This window comes from Schistosoma mansoni (assembly GCF_000237925.1).
Source record: "Schistosoma mansoni, WGS project CABG00000000 data, supercontig 0191, strain Puerto Rico, whole genome shotgun sequence".
NCBI classification, from domain to species: domain Eukaryota; kingdom Metazoa; phylum Platyhelminthes; class Trematoda; order Strigeidida; family Schistosomatidae; genus Schistosoma; species Schistosoma mansoni.
Window position 1 is genome coordinate 455,941 of NW_017386071.1, and position 26,442 is coordinate 482,382.

Below are 26,442 nucleotides of genomic sequence, written 5' to 3' on the forward strand. Positions count from 1 at the left end.
AATTATAGGCTCCTTTGCTGTATGATTACCTCCTATTTATCTACTCAACCATAATATACATGCATTTACCTATATCAGCACTAAACCTTAGCTTTTGACTAGTCTTAGGTTTGGTTGCTTTAATAGTAATAAAAGTAGTATGAACTGTTTTCACTCTAATCGTAGTTTTTGTTTTATTTCAGCTATTTGGTTCGGTTGCTAATCCGCCACTATTGGTTCTTTATATTTTTTAGCTAACTTTGGTACAATTTATCATTTAAATCTTAATTGGAAAAACAAATACTTATCCAGTGCATTTGAGTCTTAAGGCCTCGAGCTATGCGTAACTTTTATCCAAAATGTTGGTAAACAATATTCAATAGCCAGAGTTAAGACAACAACAACAAATGAATAATCGATTTTTTTAATGTTAATCATTTTAGACAAACAAAAATAAATAAAAATACAATTTTCTATAGGGAGGGGGAAGAACAACAGTAACAATCTTATAAACTGGATAATAGGAATAATATTAGTAACGTGAGTTTCACTAGCTCAAATATTTATACTCTCAATATGGATGGAGAATGCTGGTGTGCGGCCTATGCTCCTCCACGAGGGGTAACAGGCGTAAGTAAGTAAGTAAGTAATATTATTATCACACTAAACTCGATTTTCTTTTTGAACTGATAAACAATTTAAAAAAGCAAAACAAAGATATTTCTAAAATCAAGATTAAAGGGTTGAAAAATATTGTAAAACAACATAGTAATATTAGCAAAAAATCACAACCGGGTTTCCTATAAGTCACTACTATCATCACTCATAACATGAAAAGAATGTTTCAAGAGAATGAAGATGCATTTTCAAATAATAATCATACTAATAATCGTTATAGTTTATTCTAACCAATTCAAATTGGGGGATATACTTGGAAGCACATTTAAAATTCAGATGTTCAATAAAACAAATAACCGAAAACCATTTAAACTAACACTATCACTAATGAACAAAAAAAAAGTGTAAATGTAACAATATTCTATTCACAAAGTCTTTACAAAATAATTTGAAAACAGTCTACAGATAACAATGGAATAAAGTGATTTGACAAGGAAAAAATGATGAAATTAGAATAAGATTGTTTCTTATGTAAACAAATAAACATATTATAACTGTGTTTCTGATAATTATATTATTATTATTCCTTATTATCTATGTAGGTAGATCAATGTGCAGTTGATATGATCGTTTTGTGTATCGAACAATGATGATATTGATGAGTTGATTTTATACCGTATGGTAAGGTAACTCACTGGTATGTTTGTTCCATTAAAAACAATCACAAACAGAACTAAATGTATTCTTTCTCTTCTGAACACACACACATACACACAAATGTGACTAACGAAAAGAGCAAAAAATATGTACGTCGTATTAAGACTAACAAACAATGAAGCATTATTTGTTCAAAAACAGTCACAAGAAAAATTGGTTTCCTTTTCATAAACTATAGTTATTAATTTGAAAAAAAAGAAAATTATTCAATCTACTAAGAATTTCAATCTTATGCTTTTAAAATAACTGCATTATTACTATCATCATTGGTTGTGATATTATTGTTGCTGCTAAGCATTTCGTTCATTCTAACAACAGGAGGATGCTCTTGAAGAAGATTTTGTGTTTCGGCAAGCCTACAATGAAAACATTGGAAAAGAATATATATTATTTCAGTTGATAGGTTTTCGGTAGGTCTAATTTGTAGGTAGTACTTGTCACAGACTGATCTTAGTTTCGAGATTATTGAGAACCGGAAAGCCCTAGAGAACTAGATTAGTATTGGTTTAGGACTCCTCAGGAGTACACATCTACGACCCCGCCAAGGATCGAACTCAGGACCATGAACATAGCAGCAAATGCTTAACCATTAGAATCATTGGGTTAAACTTTAATGGTTCCATTTGAACTTCAAGGAGGAGTCCGATAATGAGACAAAACAACTGATCATTGCTTCCCGGTTTTTAGTCCTAACCCAAATGGGATCAGGCAGTGACGAATACAAATTACAAAAACACATATTTATGATTAAAATGACTAACTAAATGACCAAACATAGTTTATATGACGAAATAACATCAGCTCTACATTTACATAGGGAGCATTGGACAACTGAGAGACATGAGGGTTCTGACTGTATGATGTTGCGGTCACAAACTAATAAAACAAACGAATGTTCAATGAGAGTTTGGTTTTCAAGTGTCCTCTATCCGGTTATGGAAGTTCGTGACGAAAACTAGCTTCAAACTACAGGAGTCATTTTACAAAACATCTAAGTAAAATATTAGAAATACTATGAGCGAATGCGTTTCTCTTCATCTAGATACGAAATACTGCTGCTTCATGACTGGTCTGCGAAATTGTCCACATTGATCATAGGGATTGAAGTATTTCAGTACGTTCACTGGTTGGTCGGTATCTAACGAAAGCTCTGTTGGCTTTTACCAAGGCGAATCGCTCGTGTAGGAGGCGAGGTGTTCATCTGCCAATCGTATAAAGTTCAGGATTTGTGATTAGAGTCATTGAGATATAAGTAGTCAGTGACTGAAAACTCCAAGTAATATATCTCAAAACCAACTATCTTGGCGAAGATGTACCCACTTGTTTTTCAACAGATCTTGGAAATCATATTGATCCTCAATTTTTGTGTTCTTGAATTATTTTGGTAAACTGGTGAATTCATTTCTTTATGCTACTTCAAAGTGTAACGATTTGAACTGATGCATTTCTATTTGAGGCTGTGCATATGTGTGGCCTTAATTTGCATATTGATTATCTTGGCTGTAAAATTTCTGTTGGTGCGATAAGATTATCATGGAAGATGAACTGCTATATATAGCTTGGGAGGGTTGAACTGTGAAACATTACATTTTGTATGTTCAAACAATAGCCTGATGGCCACTTAGGTTTGTAACTTAACTCGCTTAACAAGTACAAGTTGGTGTAATCAGCTTTCAGTGACATTTTACATGTGAGAGTTAGTGATAACACTCTGCAGCCTAATCGAAGTAGGTAGAGAGCGACTTGCAGACTGAGAGTCGAATGCCCTATGCATTAAGTCACCATCCCACCTCCTAGATTACAACAGTAAGCGTCCTTAATCACTGAAGAAAGGAAAATTTAGATGACTTACATATTGGTTATACGTTCCACTTGAGCACGATATGAAGCCTCAGACTTCTGATTGGTTGGAATCTTTGATTCAACAGATTTAGGTGATGAATTTAATGGCAACGAAGGTATCATCATTTTATTCTGACCATAAGAATTCTCAGATGGATTAGATGTGTCATGTCTGACAGAATAATCGGCAGATGATTTAGGGCGATAAGGTAATGCCGAATTATTACGACCGAATGAAGGGGATTGAATTTCAGATTGTAGATCTAAATCGACCAGTGAACAAGTATTTAGATCAAGTAATTTAGATGATCGATGATTGATAGTTCTCAAGGTGTCAGCATATTTAGAATGAACGGATTCCGGAATTTCATTCTTAAATATAATGCAAGATAATGAATAAAACTGTAAAGATACTTTTTATTGAAAATAACATAAAATGATAGTCTATCTTGATAATCACGTACTCTGCTACAATGGATCATGCTGTCATATATACGTCCCGTTCCAAAAATTAGCAAATACCTAATATCCAATAACTTAAAAGCAGAACTTACTTAGAAAACATAATTTTCAGTCTACCAACAAATCGGACTACTATAGTAAGGATATCGTTCAAATATTCACAAGTTTTTAAACAAAGAGATTTGTTACATTAATAAAACAAACACTTTAAAGTATAATGTATATTTCATCAAACAAATCAGCAAGAACTTCAATATATTTTGAATGAGACCCGGGCAGAGGTGAATTACAAAATTATTTCTCCTAGTAAAATACCATTAGAAATAATCTCTTTAGCATTTTAATGACTCATTAACCAAGTACATATGTGTGCAATAAGCTTTAGGTAACAATCTGAGTGTAAAGATTAGTGATACCATCTGGCTGCTCAAACCGAATTCTATAGACCAGAGTTGGAATCTGTGACTTAGCAGTTAGAAGTTGAACGTCCCAACCATTGGAGTCACCGCTTCAAATCTCTTTAGTGTATTTATTACACATAATTGTTAGCAAAATGGATCACATTAAGTTTACGAACATTTTAATATCAAAATATCTGTCATTGTACCTTGTTATTAGATGTTATTTCAATAGATCAGTTTACAAAACTTGTTTTATGAATTGATGTTATTCACCGGCTACGTGGGTGAAAAGACCGAGAATTTCGTAATGAAGGTTTTAGTGTGTTGATTCAAAGTTCACATCTTTAAACTCATAGAGCAAAAACGAATTTGAAAATTCCCTGTTAATTCATCTACTTAAATTTTGTCAATATACGAAATAGGCTAGTAAAAGAAACAAAATTCCAGTTGACACATGTTTTTTATGATCGATATTTGATTTAAATAAATCATCTTAGTTTTAATACTTAGCGTAATATCCATTCAATAGTTGGATGACCTTGACAGATTATTTTTGTGATTTTTTCTTACTCTACTAACTTTTAGTTTCGATTATCAGACCGTCTTAATCTCATTTATATGTTATTACTAATTGTTGTCAACTGACTACATTATTAAAAGTAAGTTTATCCTATGCGTTCACAGAGTTTTTGGCCCACTTTTCTCTTGTTTATCTCTGTTTCAGACTTCTTTGCATACACACTTCACGGCATGCTCCCCCTCCACAGCATATAACATGCCTTCAAGACTGGATGCAAACTGCTATATGCCTCCATCTTATTGGAGGATTTATTCCTAGAGTTGACTCCAGCCATTCGGTTGAGTTGCACATTGTGGTTACGTTTGAAGACACTTTTTATCGCAGATTGACAAACTAGTTGAAAAATCATTAATGAACATTAGAGAGCAATCGATAGCTTTTTCGCCCTGGCATAGGTCTGTCTTCAGAAATATGCACCCACGACGAACAAGTAGGATTTAAAACAACAACTTCAAGTCTAGCGAGGCTAAACAATGAATTAAAACTCAATGGTCTATATCAACAACCATGGTCAACTTACTATAGATAGCGAGGTAATGATCCAACCTAATAAGTTTTGACCGACTGTTATAACGGAACGAATAATACGGAAGTTGAAACCGATTTTCCGAATAAATAATTATAATTTTTCAATATGATTACTGAGTATATAGATTACTATACTTATATATTTCTTTTATCATATTATTTTTTATTTTCTATTTAAACACATGAACATTGGCACAAAGGGAAACCAAATATATATGCGCTATACTGAAATATCATAAAATATGTATGTGCTGGGATGCTGATTGGGTATGAATATCAAAGGAGGAGGTTTTCTAAGGAGGCCACTTACAGAGCCTTTGACCTAGGAGGCTAATCCACAAGGCAGTAGAGCAACGTCAGGAGATGTAGTCTTGTAGTAGCCGGCGATCAAGAATAGCTCCATGTGCCATTTGTTCCCTCCGGACCCTAGAGACTGTGTGCAACACTGGTTTGAAATAAGGATTTTGTAACTCCCCTAGGTGGATTATCCGCAATCACCAACCCGGTTTAAGTGCCGTGCATTCGCTTCTAGTCTTCTCAATTTCGTAAACAACACCCCCATCGCGGGAAGGCAGTGAGTAGGAATTCCTTAGCAGTGGTTATACACGCGTGATCATATGAAGAGTTTCTCGAGCGGGAGAGCGGACCCTCCTCACCTTCGGTCATATCCGGTTATTCGGGGGGGGGCTTTTATCACAAGCTTTCGATTAACCTATAAACTACTGTCGTACGGCTTACCATTCCCACCTAACTGTCATTTTATTATTTATAGTCTCCCCCATCCACATACACTTTTAGCTTGCTTATTGATGATTGTTAGTTTTCATTCTATGGTGTGGTGGGGTCCGGTATGTGTTTATAAACCACGTCTGTTTGAGATATGAAGATAGTGGAGGCTGATTACCGATTTTGGACTCAAAAGCCGAGGACACAGAGAAACTAGCGAATAGTGGACCAATAAGAACTTAGGTGCCGGCTTAGGGACAATTGCGCTGATCAGGCGTGTATTCGACCAAGTCAGAGATACTAAGATAATAGAAGACCGAGTTGGAACTAGGATTCTGATGTGTGACTGAGCACATAACATTTGTCAATGAGTTCTGAAGACATAACATTTTTATACTAAAGACATGTTTGAATTTTACATTAGTTATGACTTAACACCAGAATTCAGACTTCTTATACTGAATAGCCCTTTTAAAAATTGATACAAGGATGTTGATATGTTATAAAAAAGGTATTCTGTGATTTAGTTAGACGAAATTTCGACTGTCAAAGTTGATGAACAGAATGCTAATCGACAGATGAACACAATGATATAATGTGAACGAATGATGGCTACTCGCGAGATGATTAAAGATCAAAGACAAAACCACTAGCCAGATGGATGGATTTTTCGAAATGATAAAATGGCATGTTTATATACAGGATACGAAAACAAAATAAACATGATTGAAATGCTATAGGCGATTGGAAGAAAACAATCTATATGTCTCACAACCTCCAATAAATGAAAATCTGATTTAAGAACATCGTATGATGATAGTTCTTTTAGCGGATGTATGGACACCCGTAGAAGTCGTAGCAGTCATTCGACAAATCTCTGGATGACAAAAAGCAGTTGTGATGTATGTGTGTGAAGCGCTAGCACTACAGAGACGGATATAGCAGAAAAACAAAAAATTAAGCATAATTCTTAAGCGCGTGGACAATTACGTAACGGCTGAGCTGTTGCTTGTCTTACATTTCGTTACGTACCGAATTGTTGCTCATACTTTATTATTCCAGTCTTACTAAGTGCTGAATTCAACATTTTTACTTAGTTTCGCTTCTATGTGAAGGAACCCTATAACATCGAGAACATTACACAAACTATATAGTCTACGTACACATCTTCAGAATCAGTCATTTTTTTTTGAATGACATAAACTATGAAAGAGCAATATATATATAACTAACCCGACTTGATAAGTCATAACAATTCTCATTGAATTTATATGAATCATGAAATGAATTAAAAGCATTCGGAACGTTTTTGATAGATTGATGATTATCATTTATAGAAATTTTCACGTTCTGATTTTCTGTTTTATTCATTGTAGCTTGATTACTAGCAACTGAATAGTGATAATCGTTATTATCTTCTAAATCCAATTTTGTTGATGTCGAATATTTAGGTTTTGATAAGAAATATTCAGATAATTTATTATTATGATTTAGAATATGACGATCTGCATACGATGTCGCCGTCGTCACTGTTAACGATGACATTACAGTATTCGTGGTAGTATTTGTTTTTGTTCCAATCGTTTTATTGAACGTATCCAACGTAGAACTGCCACTATTAGATGTGACAAAAAGCGAATTTGTTGAGTTCATGGGCAAATAACTACTATATTTTCCTGTAACAACATGAGGTAAACTAGTAGGATTGACAATATTTCTACTCCCATATATATCAATTGAATCCGTGAGATGTTGATTTGAACCAACAGTATTCTATAGGTTTATGTTAAAAAAACACATACAACCTGAAACCAATAATCTCAATGAATACAAACAACGGTGTCCTTAATTAGAAAAATTAATGTGTTTCCATAAGAAACTGTTTAAAGAAGTTTTGCATAAATGTTTGGGTAATAACTAACGAAGGAATTCATAGTGTAATCTACAATCTATCATTGATAATGCATGATTCGGATTTATCGGTCTTTCAAGGACTTCCAGTGTTCGCAATAAATTGAAACCTAGTCAATATTATCGATTAGGTTAAGGTCACTTCTACTAACGCATAGCAGAACATACCATAACAAGAACATCACAAGTTTATACAATCGCATACTCTTTTGGGTTACATGAGATCAAACTAGTCACGTGGTTATAAAATGCATCAGGTCAATTTTATTGGCTTTCTTGTACTCAGTTATATGACTATCCCTAAATCCTCATTCATGTTCTTTCTAAATATCTTTTTATCTGTATGTCTATCAGTTATGTCTTTATAAAAACGACTATGCATTCGGGTTCCTGGTTGGGCTACCATACTTGGATATTAGAAACGACCAAGCTATTTTTATACGAATAGTCCTATTGCGGACTGAATAACATCAACTAGGACACATCATTTCAATAAGTGATCACTAACACAGGACGAAGATGAGGTGTAAGAAGAACTTGATATTCAAGTCGGACAACTTAAAATGATATAACTCAACATACAGAACAACGAAGGCATAGATTTGATCTTCAAGACGTAGTAGCGACCAATCAGAAAACTGTAAAGATCATGCTGAAAATTGAGTTGGAAAAAAGCATTTATATTTTCTGTTACTAGCACGACTTGAGTATCATTAACATAAAAATTGAGTAATCGTTTGTTAGCCTTAGGACTTCTCCTTTTCCAAAGCTCATTCAGTGCACTTGAAATTCGACGGTTTTCCTTCGCTATCATTTATTTTTTCGGAACAGCAATTCTTTCACAGATTCTTGTGTCACTTCTGTGCCTCTTTGTATCTTAATTTGTATTTTCTTTACAAGAATTAAGGAGGGCATTCACGGCTGTAGTGCATTCTTATGGTCAGTCTTCTTTGGGTTTTCTGAGCAAACGATCCTTGTGGCGTACATGTCTTTTTCTTTTTACAGCTGCTTCAAAAATGACTACCTCTCTGACCCACTAATAAACTCCTCTGCCCACACCTCTTTGTCAAGTCTATAGTCACTTACATACACTGGTATGTCGATCTTGTGTAAGCTGTCTGGCTGCTGTTTTCTCTTCTTGGATCGTTTTATTGAATCACTTATTGTTCACAGCCTTCATCTTCTACCAATGACTTTTACTGTGAGGGACTATTGTCAGAGGCACGCTTGTATATAGGTAGGAACCACTGAATGATTTCTGTTACATCTCCTTCTCCTTTTATTTTCAGAAAAGTTATTTTAAGTGTCCACATTCAATCCCCACTATGCCATTCGGAATTTAACAGACAAGCTGAGCGATTTGTTGACAACAATCTCATCAATTATACATACTTTTGAAAAGAAAAAAAAAGAGAATGAGCTACACGTTTATATATCTAGTATGATTAGGGAACGCCAATACCACCTAATTGCCTGTATTCAAATTTTATTCACTAATTCGCTGGTTTAAACCCTGCTTCATCAATTTCGGTTTGGACAACCAAATACTAGTATCACTAGCCCTCCCGTTTAAAGTATGGGTCAAAGCCGAGTAAAAGAATCTGTATCCGGTAAACGAGTTAAAAGTAGACCAGGAAAGAGAAGCTATTGATCACAAGCCAAATACCTACATCGGTGAAACTCATACATAAGGACACACAACAAAGCTTCAAGACTAAATTCCTTTTTAAAATAGAAAAAAAAACGACGATGAATGAATTAGAAATAACCCATAAACTTACTCCACTATATGTTCTTGAACGATGATTAAACGAACAATCAGTTTCAACATTTGTTAGTCTGCTCTCTAATTTATTTATACGTGTAAGCATACCATTCACTTTACCGGTTAATTGGAACAATGAATTCATTATATTTTGAAGATCTTCATGATTCATTAAACTAGATTGATTATCCTGACGATTAATCACTGAGGGAATATCATTACTACTGATTAATAAATGTTCATTAGTATTACTATTGTGATCTTTAAATGATGATGTATCATAATTCTCTTTTGAGTGTTGTTTAAAATCACTTAGGGCATCAAGTGATCTTATTGGTACCATTGGAGTTACATTCATCGTACTGACGGATCCAGTAGTATCAGTAGCGGTCAATTTATGATCGGATACTTTTGTGCAATTTTCATATAGTGTATGAGATGTATAACAACGTCGTGGATTGTTATTGTCCAATGAATGAGAGGGATGATAAATGTGTTTATACTGAGCATATTCATTTTTGAATTTGTTATGTTGATCACGTGAATTAAGATCAGCATTCTGAATATTATACAAAATAGGATTTAAGAAAATTAAACCATTTCATAATGATTCATGATTTGTAAGACAAATTAAAAGTTCAATGAATAAAAAGTTATTTGGGTACTTTAAATGAATTTTTCTTAAGCTAAGATTTTGTTTTAGTTCTAAACCTGATTGGTTGACAGATTATCAACGGTGGTTCAGAAAAATTACTCTTGACGTCTAACACTGCCATGATGACTTGGTATCAAATCGCATAAAACTGCATATCTCTGCTTTTTGACGATGAATACGAAACGACATAAGTTTGAAGTACGCAGACCTTCTGTCCAACAGCTATCCAACAGCAATGTATTTCGGTGTCAATTTTAGTTTAGTGTTTAGACTCTAAATATAACGGATAAAGTTAGAGTAATTATAAAGAAATAAACAGTACGGCTTTATGTAGATCGTATAATGCGTAGCATACATTTCTTTTCTAAATGAAATGTATTCATTCGATTTTTTTTTTATTATGACTAATAGATAAATCAAAGATAGCTCCGACAGATTGCAGACCCAATAAATTTTACCATCAGTTAACACTTCTTCTACAGAAAGTGCGTTCGACAGATATTTTAGTACTAGCCGTAGACTTGAATGTTCGGGTCAGGCATTTAGGCATAGAAGAGAGTTGTTTAGGTGATCAATGGGGACTTGTTGGTCATAGGTCAGATAACGGCGACAGCCTACTGCAACTGTGCGCAGACTACAGCCTGTTTCTGGTTAGCACTAACTACCGACACAGTCATCGCCGATGTGCTGCCTGGCGTCCTCCCTCTGCACCTAAAATCTGGGCTCAGATTGATCACATTGCGATAAACTACCGCTGGCGTGGTTGTGTACAAGACCGCCACTCCTTTTGGAGTATTTATCTGGACTTTGATCATGCCCTTGTTTGCACTAATCTTTACGTTTCAGTGACCAACAAGTTCACTGTCCTAAACGGATCGATATCAGTAAATCGGTTGCAGCTTCTTTTGCAACTAAAGATCAAACTGAGCTAGGTTCAGGGTTAGTTGCCATCCCACCCAAATGTATAGATGAACATTGGTTGCGATTGCATGACGCCGTGAAAACGACGAGTAAAGTCTCTTGAAGCTTCGCGATACGTTCCGCTTATAAGTACTGGGTTTTTACAGGCTCCTTACAACCCATCGAAGCCCGTCGGTCTACAACGGGTGACCGCGAGTTTGACCATAAACGATGCTCGCATGGTGGTCAGAGCGTGTTAACAAATTAAAAGCAGCAGCTGAATCTAGTACCTGCCGGGAGCTCTTTTAACTCATTCGAGTCACTAGCAGCAAGACGTCTGGTGTGAATGAAGCAATCTGTGAAGATGATGGGATGCCAATCACTAACATCTATTCTTGGACAATGGGTAGTTTCTTGAGGAGCAGTCTAACTGGTCTACTGTCTCGATGACATCAATCAGACTGTCCTACTCTTCATGGCCGATGACGACTGCTCCACCAAATGAGGCGGAAGTCCTCAAGCAACTCCAACTCTTCAAATGCCACAAATCACCTGGCCCAGATGACATACCTCCGGTCCTTTTTAAAGATGGTGGCGACTTTCTGGTTATGGGACTGACTGAGCTATTTACATGGTAGAGTGAGTCGATAGTTGTTCCTATCTTTAAAAGGGGTTCACGTCGTCTCCGCAACAACTATCGAGGAATAGGTCTACTTCCGATAGCGTCTAAACTATTGGCTTCCGTCATACCTCGTGGACTGTTAAATACGCGGAAAAGATTGGTTCGCGAGGACCAGGCTGGTTTTCATTCTGATCGATGACGTAATGATTATATCTTCACCCTCCATCAAATGTTAGAACACCGTCATACTTATCACAGATCAACAATCGTAGTGTTTCTTGACATCAGGGCCGTCTTCCATTCGATGGACAGGACTGTTCTCTAGGATTGTCTATTGAAGAAGGGTGTGCCATTTCGGTGGCTTGGAGATGTCTTACGAACGTCGTTCCAGAGAATTCCACGTCGCGCACTATTTGCCAACGCTGGGACTGACAGGGAAAAGCGGAGAGTTGGTCAGTGTATGACATGGTGTCGTGATATGAAAGAAAGCTGTACAGGACTGGCTTTTGTTGGTCCTTCACGACTCCCTGGTTGGGATCCTAGAAATGGAGCAACACAGTGGCTAGAGAAGTCACCAGACATGGCTCAGAATAGAAACCAGTGGCGATCCTGCTTTCCTCATAAAAGTGAGCGTAACTTATGTGACTGAAATTCATTCTGGTTGTATTTTCGCTAATTGAAATATTTCTCCCATTATCAGTGTTATTATTACTGTGATAATTGTCATCATTTCACTCTCGTATACTAATTTCTGTTCGTTGCTATTCTTCTCTTTGTTATACACACTTTACACTTTCCATCTCATCACCCTACTGTTATTGTGTGGCGTGTATGTATTTCGTGCCCCCTTCTACCAATGTCCATGTGTTTAAATGAATAAATAAATTTATCTTATTTGGAACAGGTCAGTTGCACATACATACATCCAGCTGAAGCTGGAACCCGCTGGAACTCGCTCTAAATACGAGAACGTTACTTATCAACCTGTTAAATCATGAAAGCCACTTGTTCAACGAGTATGTTCATTAAAATCAACTATACAAAATTCCAATCAACATGTAAATACAAGCAATATTAACGCGCCCATTCAATAAACTTACAGGTCAATAGAGACTGATTAACTTAGACACTGAATGTCAACAAAGAGAAAAATTCAATTTACGAGTGAAGATGAAAGTCATTTTATAAAATAATAATGATAATACGAAAGGCAGGTAAAAGAAAAACCTACTGGTGTTTTTGTTTTGTAAAACTTTGTTTCTTTACCATTTACATTACGATCATTACTATAGTTATGGGGTTCTTGTGAACATTCTCTACCTTGAACAGTTGTTTTATTACCATTTAAAACAGTACAATTGGTTTCGTTCGACAAATCATTATACATTAGAGGATTTCTCCCATTGGAATGTACAATTTTTCTACAGAATCCAATATTATTATCATTATTATTGTTGTTATTATTATTAGATGAAACAAGTGATTTTTCAACATTTCGCTCAATTGATCGATGCAGTGAAACTCCAGGCAACGCTAAAGGTATTTGTGTGTTTGAATTAACCTTCAGCTGATCATTATGGTGACGGCTCTCGTGTTGTCGTTGATGATGATAATTGGAATGTATTCTATTCTTATCCTGATGTTTAATTAAGGATCCTATATGTAAAGCAACAGTGGTAGCCATTTCAATCTTACGCTCTGCAAATCCAGTCACAAAAAATTGTGCCATTGTTATCGATGGTCGATAAGAGAAAAGATCTCGAAGAATACGATAAAGCACTTCCATAAATCTACTGTCTGTTGTGCCTGTATTTACACACATGTATGACGAATAAAATAAAAGAATAAAGTGATAATTATGGATAATACTTGGTAAAATGGAGTATATTACTCGCCAAGTACAAATTTATTTACTTGGTTACTAACAGCAAGTTTTGTATGTGAAGCCTAGCGATACTATTCATCTCCCTAAAATGAGGTGGAGGTGTTTTCAAGCCTGGAGCTAATTAGTCGAAGGTTAAACTTTTTAATCACTAAACCATAAATGTGATAATTATATAAGGAGTAACGTAGTTTACTTGTTATGAGTTTGAGTTGAGAGAAATTCTACTGACACTGGTTTTGTCTAGGTTTACGATTTTCTAGGAGTGCATGAAACAGCCTAGTATAGTATTTTTTTATTTAATCCCATTCGAAAACGCAAAATAACTTCACAAGAATCTGCAATCAAGATAATATCTACATACATAATGAAAATGTTTTTTTTTTAATAAAAATGAAATCGATATCACCACATGCAAATACTCTCATTACTGTGTCATAATTGATAAGATGAATAAAAAAGAGAAAACCTAAATAAGTTTATCAATAGTATTAATGGATGTGTTAACTTATTGTAAAATCATACCGAGCATTCCAAATCCAAGTTCAACTAGGTAACTGGTGACTTTTGCATTATAATCACAGAGTAAATGCCGATAAAATTCAACAAATGCAGATGACTGACCCAACACCATACTAAAATAAACAAGAAAGCATATATGTATATATAGCATCAGTAAAATATAACCCATTAGAATGTTAAGCGTAATTATTTTTCAGTTATTGATGGTCAAATCGAATACTATGTATTTGAAATCTTAAATTATGGGTTGATTTTGGGTAGAAAACATTTGAAAACCAGGGAGTACTAGACAGTTATTTCTTTTTAGTACGAGACCCCTTAGAAGTGCGAATTCAAGACTCCACCAAGGATAGACCCCATGATCTTAGGGAATTTCGGCTAGCACTTAACGTACAGGCAACTGAGATAGCATCTAACGTCTTACACTTCGAACCTCAATCGATTCTCGATGTTGCAAGGATATTCTTAGTGACGGAACGGACATTGAAAACCGCAGATAAATAGATAAACGTACTAATATAAAACAAACACATATAATTCTTTCTGAGACTCTGTATGAGACATATAAGTCTTTCAGTTGAGGTAACAGATGTGAGACCAGTAGTTAATACTATCAGCCTAAAGTAATCAATGATGTAATGTAACAGTTCTCTCATTTATTTAGATAAAGCCCTAGGTAAGTGTACTCCATTATCAAACGATGGGCCATAGATTTAGACCTTTCTTCGTCTGTATCATTTCGGTCAGGTGGGCAGTATCAATAGCATTATCACGAAAAGTATGGGTCAAAAGCCAATTTAACATTAAAATGTACTCTATTTTTGAATTGGGATGTAGTTAGAGGAACTTTACATTCTCTAATCGATATATCATGATGTAGCATTGTGGAATAGTAAACAGATAAACAACGTAGAATCTCAAATATTAGTGAACCAGTTCTAATTACGACGTATATATATATATTTCACAACCATCATCCTCTAATACTCTACGTTTAACCTCACTATTACTTACCCGGTGATCCCAGCAGATGCGAGCAATATTTCCAAGATATTTGTCATCAAATACTAGTAACCTACGAGTATCTTCTATTCTTAATGGCCATGTTTCACAGCCGTAAAGTAGAACAGAGCGAACTGCTGCGCAGTATACTCGTCCCTTAATTGATAGACGGATATCTCGTCTTCGCCATAGGTGACATAAGTTGGCAAAAGCCAAACGATCTTTTTGAATCCGTGCTGAGATTTCGTCAGACACCAACCCATTAGGGCTGATCAGACTTCCAAGATAAGTGAAGTTGTCAACGCGTTCGACTACTTCACTCCCTATCCTTAGTTCGGGTGTTGACGCAGGCCAGTTCTGGAGTAACAATTTACATTTAGATGGGGAGAAACGCATCCCAAACATCCTGGCATTATTACTGAGTTCCAACAGAAGACTCTGCATTTTGTCAGTGTCTTCACCAAACAGGACTATGTCATCTGCGTATTCTAAGTCGATAAGTGGACCTCGTGATAGGAGATCAATTCCTGAAAGTTCGGTAGATGAGAGCGTTCTTCCCAGCAGTAGATTTATGATGAAGTTAAACAAAAATGGAGATAGTGGACAGCATTTTCGGAAACCGCTTGAGGTTGTAAAATTAGATGACAGTTCGCCATAAGCTCTCACTCGACTGGTAGTGTTTGAGTAAAGAGCCTTCACAAGGTTTATGTACTTCTGAGGTACACCTTTTAATGACAGACACTACCACAGGACCTCTCGGCCTACAGGGTCACATGCTGCTTTCAAGTCAAGAAAAACTATCATTGTCTGACGCCGATAAGCATAACTGTGTTCTAAAACCTGGTGAATAGTGAATATGTGGTCGATAGAGGCACGACCACGTCTGAATCTAGCCTGATTTTCTTGTGTTTGTAGTTCACGAGCCTTAGTTAGGCGCCCGCTAATTATTGAGGCTAGTATTTTAGATGCTATGTTAGTCAGACTAATCCCTCTATGGTTATCACAGGATGATTTTAATCCCTTCTTATATATTGGAACAATCAATGATTGTGACCAGTCGGATGGGATTACGTCCAACTCCTAGATTTTAGCAAAAATATTAGTCAAGCTAATCACTAAAACTGGACGACCATCATTAAAGACTTTTGGAGCTATTTCATCTGGATATATATATATATATATATATATATATATATATATATATATAGTACAAAGTATTTAACAGGAGAGGAATAATAAATAAACTGATCTTATTGAGGACATCTTCCAAGTATTCACAATGAATGTAATCTATATGAAACTATAACCAGAACTTACCCTTGAAAATTGACATCATAACTAAATCGAATTGAACGTAGTTGACGACGTAAATTTTCGATAGATCCTTTTATATTAGGCATCGGTATGGTTCACCAGTTTCTGTTAACCGTATTATTGCATTGAAATAAGTTCAAATCTTCAACAACAAAGAAAGAACTGTTGACGTTAGCAATTGCATTATCTTGAACATAATCAAAAAAAAAAGATCAGCGTTTGTTTAATTAGTTTCGTTATGTAGCAAAACATAACTTATTCGGAGTTATTACAGCTCGATCGCATAAATAGTTATCATGCATCTTGCGAAAAAACAAGCGTAAATTCAAATTTAATCTCGCAAAACATTAATAAACAATAATTTAATGAGACTGTATATCGAAACAAGAACATATCACTAACTTATTTAAACAACGAAGAATCATCCAGATAAAAAATAAGAGAAAACAGTCTGATGGGATTCTTAAGGGTATTAATGGTAATCTATAAACTAAGTGTTTAAATTTATCTGAGGATCTGACTTTTTGTCAAAATCTATTACATATGCTAGTTTTTCGGCTTATAATTACGCCTGCTATCTTATTCAAATTATAGATTATTACTTACATACAAATGGTCGAGTCAGACCAAGAAATGAATGGCAATTGACATAAGACCTATAGACATCTTGGTTGGAGTGATTGGAGATTATGAGAATTCATGTTGGATATTCTGATGATAAAGCTCGAAATTGACCATATTCTGGAATATTTACATATAAATACATTTTGTGCACAAGAGCGATTTTCAGTTAAGTCAGATTGTGGCTGGCAGTAGAATCCGGGATTCGCTAACTGGATATACCTCGATTCTCATGATGGAAAAACTAAAACTTATTTTTAAAAGTAGTTATCGCTCTCAAGTTAATTATTTTCCGCATTACATACAGTTAACAAATGGAGCAACTGTATTATAGTCTTACTTACATGAATACAGTTTACTAACTATCTTCAATTAGCTTTTTGTGAAAAAAAAACTCATTAAGGTTAAATGACTAACTTGATTCAAGACAAAGGCAAAATAGTGGAAAAAATGAAAATTTACTCAATATACTACTACTATTATTGTGTTGTTTCTTTTCAAATACTAATTGATAATAGCATGAAATTAAACTTACACATCATAACTCAGATTTAACAAGAGAACAGATAAACGCAGGTAGGCATCAACTAGATTCATTTAACACTGGTGAGATTTAACAAGAAAATAACCAGACAAATAGAAAAGTGAAAACGAAGGAAAAAGCAACAATTTTACAGCTTTCCTGACTTCAAACTAACTTTTATTTTAAGTACGTTCCTGTGTACAATAATAATAATAATGTGTACAGATTTACCTTTTCAGTTACAAATACAAACGCAAATGATTAGCGAAATCATAAACAAATCAAAAGAAGAACAATAAATAAACGAGATCATTAAAAATTCCAGAACATTATTCTCTGAAAAATAAGTAAATGTTCAATAAGACAAATTCATTTGCAAAAAAAAATTAAAATAAAAGTACATGGGTAGAAAAATAAGTTGAAAAGTAGTACTCTTGGTTAAATATTAGTGTCATTATTATTAGTACTATTCATTGATGTACAACAACAGTTTCGTATTAATAGCTGTCCTTAATCCCTGATAAAATGACAGAACTAACCACCTGCATAAATTATATTCGGCGGTAAAGCTAATTGGATAGTTGAATCTTCAGGATCAGCAAAAGACGCAAGTCTTGATGGATAAGGATGAATACCCCGTGCTTGTTGTTGTCGTCGTGGCGGAGAATATTGAACATTATAGGCTGATGATGATGAACTTGAGGATTTTGACTCATGAACAGCAAATGTTACTGAACTTGATTCTTTGTCATCATTCAATACACTTTCAATTGGAATACGAGTAACATGGTCGGATTTTGTCTGATGATTTATTGCAGCGGCTTCTAAATATTCATCAAGTGTTCGTTCAGTACATTTCGCTATTGGAAAAAAAAGTGAAGAAAAGAGTAAACTACTACAAATAAGTGATTTGTAACACAAGTACGAAACAATGTATACGCATAAAAGAGAATAGATAACCTACGATTTTTTATTATATAATAATTTGTTATTTATTGAATTAAAAATTATACCAATCTTCACTGAAGCTGTACAATCATATTTATAACAAAATACGATATAGAAGAGATACGTGAAAGACAATTGTTTGGTTAAGGAATATGTTGGAAGGTGAGGAGGAAAAAACAGGTGTCAATAAATAACTAATAGCATAAAAAGAGGGAGGTAATTAGACTGTAGTAAACCAAGGGGTTGAATATACAGTTTTTGAACATAAAGATCAAGGTTAAATCGATGAATTACCAAAGCCTGTGAACAGATTTCTTATCCAGCTTTCCATAGAACAAGATCATCTAATTTTATGAATAAATGATGTTAATAAAACAATTCCCTGTTTTATTACAGACAACATATACAGAAAACACACAACTATTTTCTGAAACTGTTGAGAAGAGAAACAATAAACATAGTATGGCAGTAAGTTGTTGAAACAAAGTGCTTTGTTTCATGGTAATAACTACTAATCTAATGACACTTTAAAACAGGATATGGCTTCGGGTTTCCCTTTTAGCCTCGATTAATTTCAAGCACATACCTTGTAAGGAAGATCTATTTGGTAGAGAGCTTAGAAGATTTCGAATTATACTTTCGTTCATTCAACTATAGACAGATTAAATTGTCATTATTATTTGCAAACATGAGCAAACTAAACAAGTGTCGCTTGAATCCAGAGCAACAGGAAAGTAATTTATACGACAAAAAACGCACTGAAATCAAATATACAGAGTTCACATTTAAAATAATACATATTCCCCAAATACAAAGATACACACACTGTAAATCGTTATGCACCTGACTGCAGTTGATGCATCAACACAGTGGTCGGACTTGCCTATTGCGATGACTCAACCGAGCTATGTTGACTGAAACACATATTTCTCTAGGTTCTATCATACCATATAGGTCGGTTGGAGAACGGTAAGACTAAAAGCAACAATCTAAGTTCCAAGGGCGAAGTCATGCTGTTGACTATAGAGGGATGTAACAGGAGAGGATTTCCCCTCAAACAAACAGCATCTGCAACAATGTTATCTTCTCACAATGGAAGGAAGGAGTTAGAAGAGAACTACCCTAAAAATGTCACACCTCACCTCATGATATGGTAGGATATGGATTTCTGTCTCCGGCGATAAGGCCTTTTGAAGTACAGAGCTAGCAAATCGAAAACTCACAGAAACGCCGTGTGACCGATCTCAAGCAGTTGTACCTCGAGGTATTCGATCGCTCCCTCCCAGGTCAATAAGACTACCACTAACCCGGCTTCCTTATCAGGTCCCTCAAGAAGAATTATCCTTCCACAATGTAAGCGGACGAGAAGTGACAACCGCCCTCTTACCTATAACAGCAACACAGATCATCTTGTTCACGATTATAAGTGCATCGATATTTTGGGATTTTTATAAAAGTAGGAAGCTATTGAAATGATTGGAAAACAATATATACAGACGAGGAACAGATATAAAGTAATGAGATATCCATGATTTACAGTAGGTTACGCATAGTAGATGAGTCTTCTCTACAGTAATCAGTCTCAGACAAGGTCACTGCGAGGATATATCATCGATGATTCCGAACATTTTGACGAATGTGTTCGAGAAGCATGCAATTTTCCATGTGACTGAAAAAGTTAAAGACGTATTAGACCATGGACTTGCGTACCAAACCATCAGACGTAAATAATCAACAAACCTAAATTTAACAAACTACAACTTACTACTGATTACATTAGTAGTAGTAACCCCAAAATGACTAAATAATCGGACCAACCAAAACTTGAGTCAAGTTTAGAAGATAAAATTGCAGTCTAGGTTTTTATCAGCTTCTGACGAACATTCATGACTCAAAACTCATTTAAAATATTTAAATATCAGTCTTATATCATTTTATGTGTCTACTTTGTCTCACAGCTACTATTGGATGCAGTGTCTAGTAGTGTATTGTAAAGATTTCACCTCAGGTCCCCAGCCACCGATCACGATTATTGAGGTGCACTTCAATCGAATAGTTTGCATCTACTAACAAAGCTCAGACCAACAGTCAATGACTCAGTAGATCGACATGGTGATTTATTGTAGCTACATCTAGCTATCTTCCAACCTACTCCTACGCCAGCCAGAACTATAGAACAGGACGCTGAATATGGATCCAAGGGGCAATCCAGCAATCGATGGATCCCATTATTATCCGAAGAAACTACTGAAATCCTAATTGTTTGGTTGTTTTATGACAATGAGAAAATAATGGACACCAAAAATTTTATCTACATGCATCGACTTTCGTCTTATAAAATGAACTAAATCAAATTAGGCTCATTTTGTAACTGTTTTGTCGATAATTGTTCAAATATATCTTTGAACTATGAAATATGTATGTAAAAGGTTGAATTACACAAAAGCTTACCTATGAAACGAATAAATGGACGCACATCTCCATCATTTGCTGTTTTCAGCAATTCATAATAAGTAAAACGATCTTCTATTTTAATAATAGCTGGAGGTAAGCCAGAACGCATTAAAATCAAATTCATAAGAAGTCGAGCAGTACGTCCATTTCCATCATAAAATGGATGAATAAACACTAGTTTCCAATGTGTCAGAGCAGCCAATTCAATTGGATGCATATCGGCTATTTCATCAGAACTTAACCAACCAATTAATTCTGACATTAGATCAGGTACACTAGATGGAGGTGGTGGTTGGTGATCAGCAATAAACACCTTAAAATAAATATCAATTAGTGAATAATGAGATATTTAAATTATAAACAACAACAAAACTCATACTTATATCATAAAAAGATATGTTAATGATAGGTTAACTCCCCCAACTACCATTAATTGATTTACTACTTGTCAATCTGATCATGATCAGAACTAAAAACCAGTTAGTTGGTCTTAATCTTGACATAAGCCAGTGAAAAATTTTAAGGGTAATCACTCATAAACAGCGTAGAATGTTGTGCATTTGTGTGGTTGTATTGATTTAAGTTTCTACATTTGGTATTAGCACAGGGTTAGTGGTGGACTGAATATAGGAAATAAATGTAAAATAACAGAAAGAAATCGTATAGAGGAAAATATAAAGTGGTAATTGGTTTAATATTAAGTGAAAGAAAAGAATATTTTTGTGACATTAAGACTGATTTTGTAATTTTTCTAATCGTAAATTACGATTATTTAGTGGATACTAACCAGAAAGCCTACACTTCATGTTATAGTTCGGGCCAATAGTTCAAGACATTCATGGCTGAAAAAATGCCTTGTTCTGATTGTTGTCAAACCTTTACCAATTTACTCTTGTGTTAGTTGCTGAAGTGTGTTTTCATCAACGGTGACTAAGCATCAAATAACATATTCCGACCAATTCAGTAGACAAAGAGTTCACAACTTTTGCCCCCAAATGCCCTGGTACGGCCGAGAGTGGGGAGAGTCCGCTCTCCTTCTCGAAATGCTCTCACATGGCCACGCGAATATATAGCCTCTGACAGGGAAGTCCTACTCACTGCCTTCTCGTGGAATTACTGTTGTTTACGAAATTGAGAGGACGAAAAGCGAATGTCCGGCGCTTTAACCGGGTTGGTGGACAAGACGAGTCCACCTAGTGGAGTTGGAAAACCCTGATTCCAAACTAATGGTACACATGGGCTCCAGTATCCTGAGGGAACAAATGGCGTACGAATCAATCGTTGATCACCGGCTACCATGGGACTGCATCTCCTCACGATGCTCCACTGCCTTGTGGATCAGACTTTTAGGTCAAAGGCTCCGGGTGTGGCCCCCTAAGAAAACCACTTGCTTCAGTCTGGGCACCTGGGCAGTATCTCAGCCCTCACGCAAATCAAATGAGATTTGTGAGGCGCATATTTATCTGGTGCTTTTTGTACCAATATTTATGTGTTTAAATAAATAATAAATAAAATCACAACTTTTACTTTTAACTCTACAATAGCATTACTTCTTCTGTGATTCCACCTTACGTGAGTAATATATGGAACTACCTATGGTGTAATACGAGTACCTTGGGCATATCTTCTGTCTTTAAATAGCGATTTCTAAAGTCGTAAATTTACACAGTGTAGCCACTATCTAATGAACAGGGAGAATCCTAAAACTTTAATAGGTAGCACAATGTGGTTTTGCAAATTTATTTATACTATTGTTGTATTAATAGATGTATAAACCTTAAGATTGACATATCCAACTGATCCAAATATACACTTTCACATCAAGTTACAATCCCATAACCAATTAGTTGACGTAGTCCAGTCCCAATTTGAATCAGCTAGGAGGTAATATCTCTGAGTGATGTAAATTCGAACCTTTAGTGAAACTCAGCTCTAATCAATGTTACGAACACATCACGCCGTAGAGTGACAAAAAGTGCAATTGTCTAGGATTAGGGTTTCTTGATGATTTTCTTCCTAATGCATGACATCCTAAAAATATATCACAAAATAATCTATGAACTACCTGAGAACGTCGTAATCTTCCAGCCTCCCTCAAATCCACAAACGATAAGAGTCTACGATGCAATTCCAATATATTGTCTAGTGTTATAGCAGTCAAATCCCCACGTAGAAGAGTGTTGTTAATATATCTGAGAGCTGAATCCATACCAAGGACCTAAAATATAGCAGGTAAATTGGGCGTCAATTAATTGCTTAATTAATTAACAATTTGCTATTTCTATAGAACGAATGGTAGGAAAGTGGTTTCGTCTTCTGCTTTATGTAGTTTTGAAATGATAAAACAGGAGTTTTAAGCTGACAAATAATATGCTACACAGTCTTTTAATGGTTAAACTGACGAGTACGAAGAAGTTAATATGACAGCGCCTATGAATTGTATTGTTTTGTATATATTTAACAATTGAACATATTTTTTTCCTTTAAATATAATTCTTAAAACAAGAGACAAACTGATGCAAATATAAAGTGAAGAGCAATGCTTCATTGGATTATGATACCCCTAGAAAAAAGTACTATGAAAAGTCGAAGAGGTGACGGTTTTCTAAATAGATACAAGTTTAGGTACTCAACTTTGAACTTACACTTTTTATGCAAGGATAAGGGACACTATTCAGCTACCTACATCGAAGTGGGTGGAGGCGGAGTCGAAGCTTGCAACATAGTGGGTGGGAGTAAGATATCTCAACTGTTAGTCTGGTATTTTACAATAATACATGAAACATGAAGATAATTTCATGTGTAATCATTTTAACTGAGTAAAGTATGCTACTTATTGTAAGATGATCTAGTTATGCTCTAATAAAGTGTGTTCTGTACAGCGTGACGCTACCTTTTACCGTTTGCGAACTCCTGTAAGCAGTAAACCAACTCTCTAATATACCTTTATTTTTCATAGAATTTTGGTTGGCACTGATTACAGATGCAGAACAGCCCACACAGTATACCAAAATATCTTCAATACATTGACGATTTTTGCAGACTGTAACGAGTTTTATTCTTGGGACATAAAATCTATGAGAAATAATCTTCCGATATGAGATCTCAGAAACCTATTGTTTGATTGATTATTTGAGTTAACTATGAGAACACATTTCCGCGAATTCGTACATAAGATGAGATTTAAACTGATAGAGAAAGAACTGGTAAATAAAACTGAGGCCAAGCTGGCATTAAAACTGAAGAAATATAAAATTTACACTGATGGACAAGGTACAGTGTTATAAGTCCTGCCATATTCAAGTTGAGTGATTATTAAATTCGATCTTCTTGAATAGTTATAAATGATAATCTTAATTATCACCGTTGATTGGTTGAAACATCTATTAAAAATACCACTTAAAAGCTTGAGAACGTCCTTTTCATTAATCAATCAGTTCTAATAATTAGGGTGTACTGATATATGGGGAAACCTTTTAGACCAGGTGGATGTTTTTAGTGGTATTGAGTTCTTCGAGCTGGATGACTTAACTGTAGAGCTTTTATTGTCCAGTATGATAATGAAAGCCCCGCAATTAAGTCATCTAGCTCAAGAAACTCGAAATTACCAATTGCTGATACATACATTATTAAAAGATAGTTGGGGACGAAACTACAGTATGAAAATGGTGACCAGTAAGATATATACAAATACAATCCAAATCATTTGTCAAGTACAGCTTTATGTAATCGGTTTTTTCACATTTTATGTGAGGGTTAGCGACAACATCTTGTATCCGAACCAAAGTATGAGGAACTGGTCAGTTAAAAGAGAAATAGTCCAATCACTGAACTATGGCTAGTAAGATAACAGACTATACATGGCTTATTCGTATACAAGACCTAGGTGAATAGAACAAAATACGGAAAAAACTTTCGACAAATATACAAAAATTACAATACTTCATTTTGCTCCAATAGGCTTTTCCCACCAACAGCTAATCGTGTTTCCAAAATTGATCGAGTTTGAGCTAATGTAAGCGTATTACCCTCGATAGCATTTGAGTGATATACATGCTTGAAATAATGTTCAACTTTAGCACGACGCAAACCTGGATCACCTTCTGGAATATGATAGAACTGACGAACTTTAAAATCGATTGCATTGAGACTACACAAAAAAGAGAATAAAAAAAGGTAAACAATCAAAACAGGGACTGTTGAAGATGTAACATCCCCAAAATACAACGTATTAGAAAGAAAATCAACCTTGAAATTAGTATATTATTTACGATGTGTTTTGCCCAGTTAATTTTCAATGCATTTTCGTTTTATTGATTGATGCACTGTGACTTTACGTACAGTGACAACTAATGAGTAATTAGTAATTATTTAATAATCGATATACAATTTGAGTAAACTTGAATACAATTTAATTCTTCTGAGGTCTCTATTGAAAAGCTTCTATCTAATCTTAAACTTATCATTCTAATTAGCAGACATGGAATAAAAGGATAGAAGCAGTTTTGCTAATTGAACTAAAGTTGGAGTTGTGAAAAATCAGTCTAATGAAAAAACGTATCAGAAACACAGCATGAGATCTAACAAAATATTAGTTTACATAGATCTGCTGGTGTTTTATGGCTTGACACTAGAACTGGACAAATTTAAGGTCACGAAAAGCAACACTAATCCAATAAAGCTGAAAATAATTCCAGTAATAATTATATGAGTACAAGATCAAAATAAATAACAAGACAAAGCACCACTAATCATCTATGATTATCATAGGACATGATAATAATAGGGTAAAATTGTTTTTCTAGTCTTATGTATAATTATTACTATCACTAGATTATTAACCATTAATTGTATGAAGTCTTTGGCGACCAGGACAATATTGTTTAGATAGGCAGATTAAATGCAGAAGAAAATAGAGTGGATTATATTCAGCAGCTATACTTCTCAGCAGGATGTAACAGAGACACCAGCAACATAAAAATTAAAAAGGACGGTCTGAGTTGATAAGATACAATAGAGCATATGAAATGTTTAAAATCTAAAAGACAAAAACTGGATGAATTCAGGTCATTGTCATCGATTCCGAAACAGACAAGGTAAACGAATCCTAGGAATGCCAAAACCGAGACCTGATGTCAGTTCATGAAGTTGCTGACTGTTGTACTGAGCTGCGTAGGTAGGTGCAGATTACATTGTTGGGGTCCACCTGACAACGGTGATCAGTGGTTGGAGACTTTGGGTGACATAGTTCAGAATAAGTAATTGAGGAGAAGATGGATTCCATCTTCATCTCATGGTAAGTCTTGAGCCTCAACGTTTTTTCATACTTTTATGTCCTATAATTTGTTCCTTCTATTAGAACTGTATTAGCAAGTTTTTAATCTTTTTAACGATCATTGATACCAATATAAATTCTACCCGTGGTATTCATTTTGATAATTCTGTCTCGCTGCGTTAATGTGATATGCAA

The 26,442-nt window shown here is 35.0% G+C and overlaps 2 protein-coding genes across 2 annotated transcripts; both read right to left on the reverse strand.

The window, feature by feature from the left end:
• Positions 1-1,543: 1,543 nt before the first annotated feature.
• Smp_145070 (asparagine-rich antigen, putative) lies at positions 1,544-16,512 on the reverse strand (the record flags this gene model as incomplete). Its single annotated transcript, XM_018794220.1, has 7 exons — positions 1,544-1,670; positions 3,167-3,528; positions 7,087-7,626; positions 9,546-10,088; positions 13,268-13,512; positions 14,114-14,223; positions 16,430-16,512. 7 exons carry the CDS (start codon positions 16,510-16,512, stop codon positions 1,544-1,546), a joined length of 2,010 nt encoding a protein of 669 aa, XP_018647090.1.
• Positions 16,513-18,104: 1,592 nt separating this feature from the next.
• On the reverse strand, positions 18,105-25,121 carry Smp_042230 (hypothetical protein; the record flags this gene model as incomplete). Its single annotated transcript, XM_018794231.1, has 4 exons — positions 18,105-18,430; positions 20,970-21,285; positions 23,038-23,190; positions 24,915-25,121. Coding segments are annotated over 4 exons (1,002 nt in total), but the record flags the coding sequence as incomplete, so codon positions are not given.
• Positions 25,122-26,442: the final 1,321 nt, after the last annotated feature.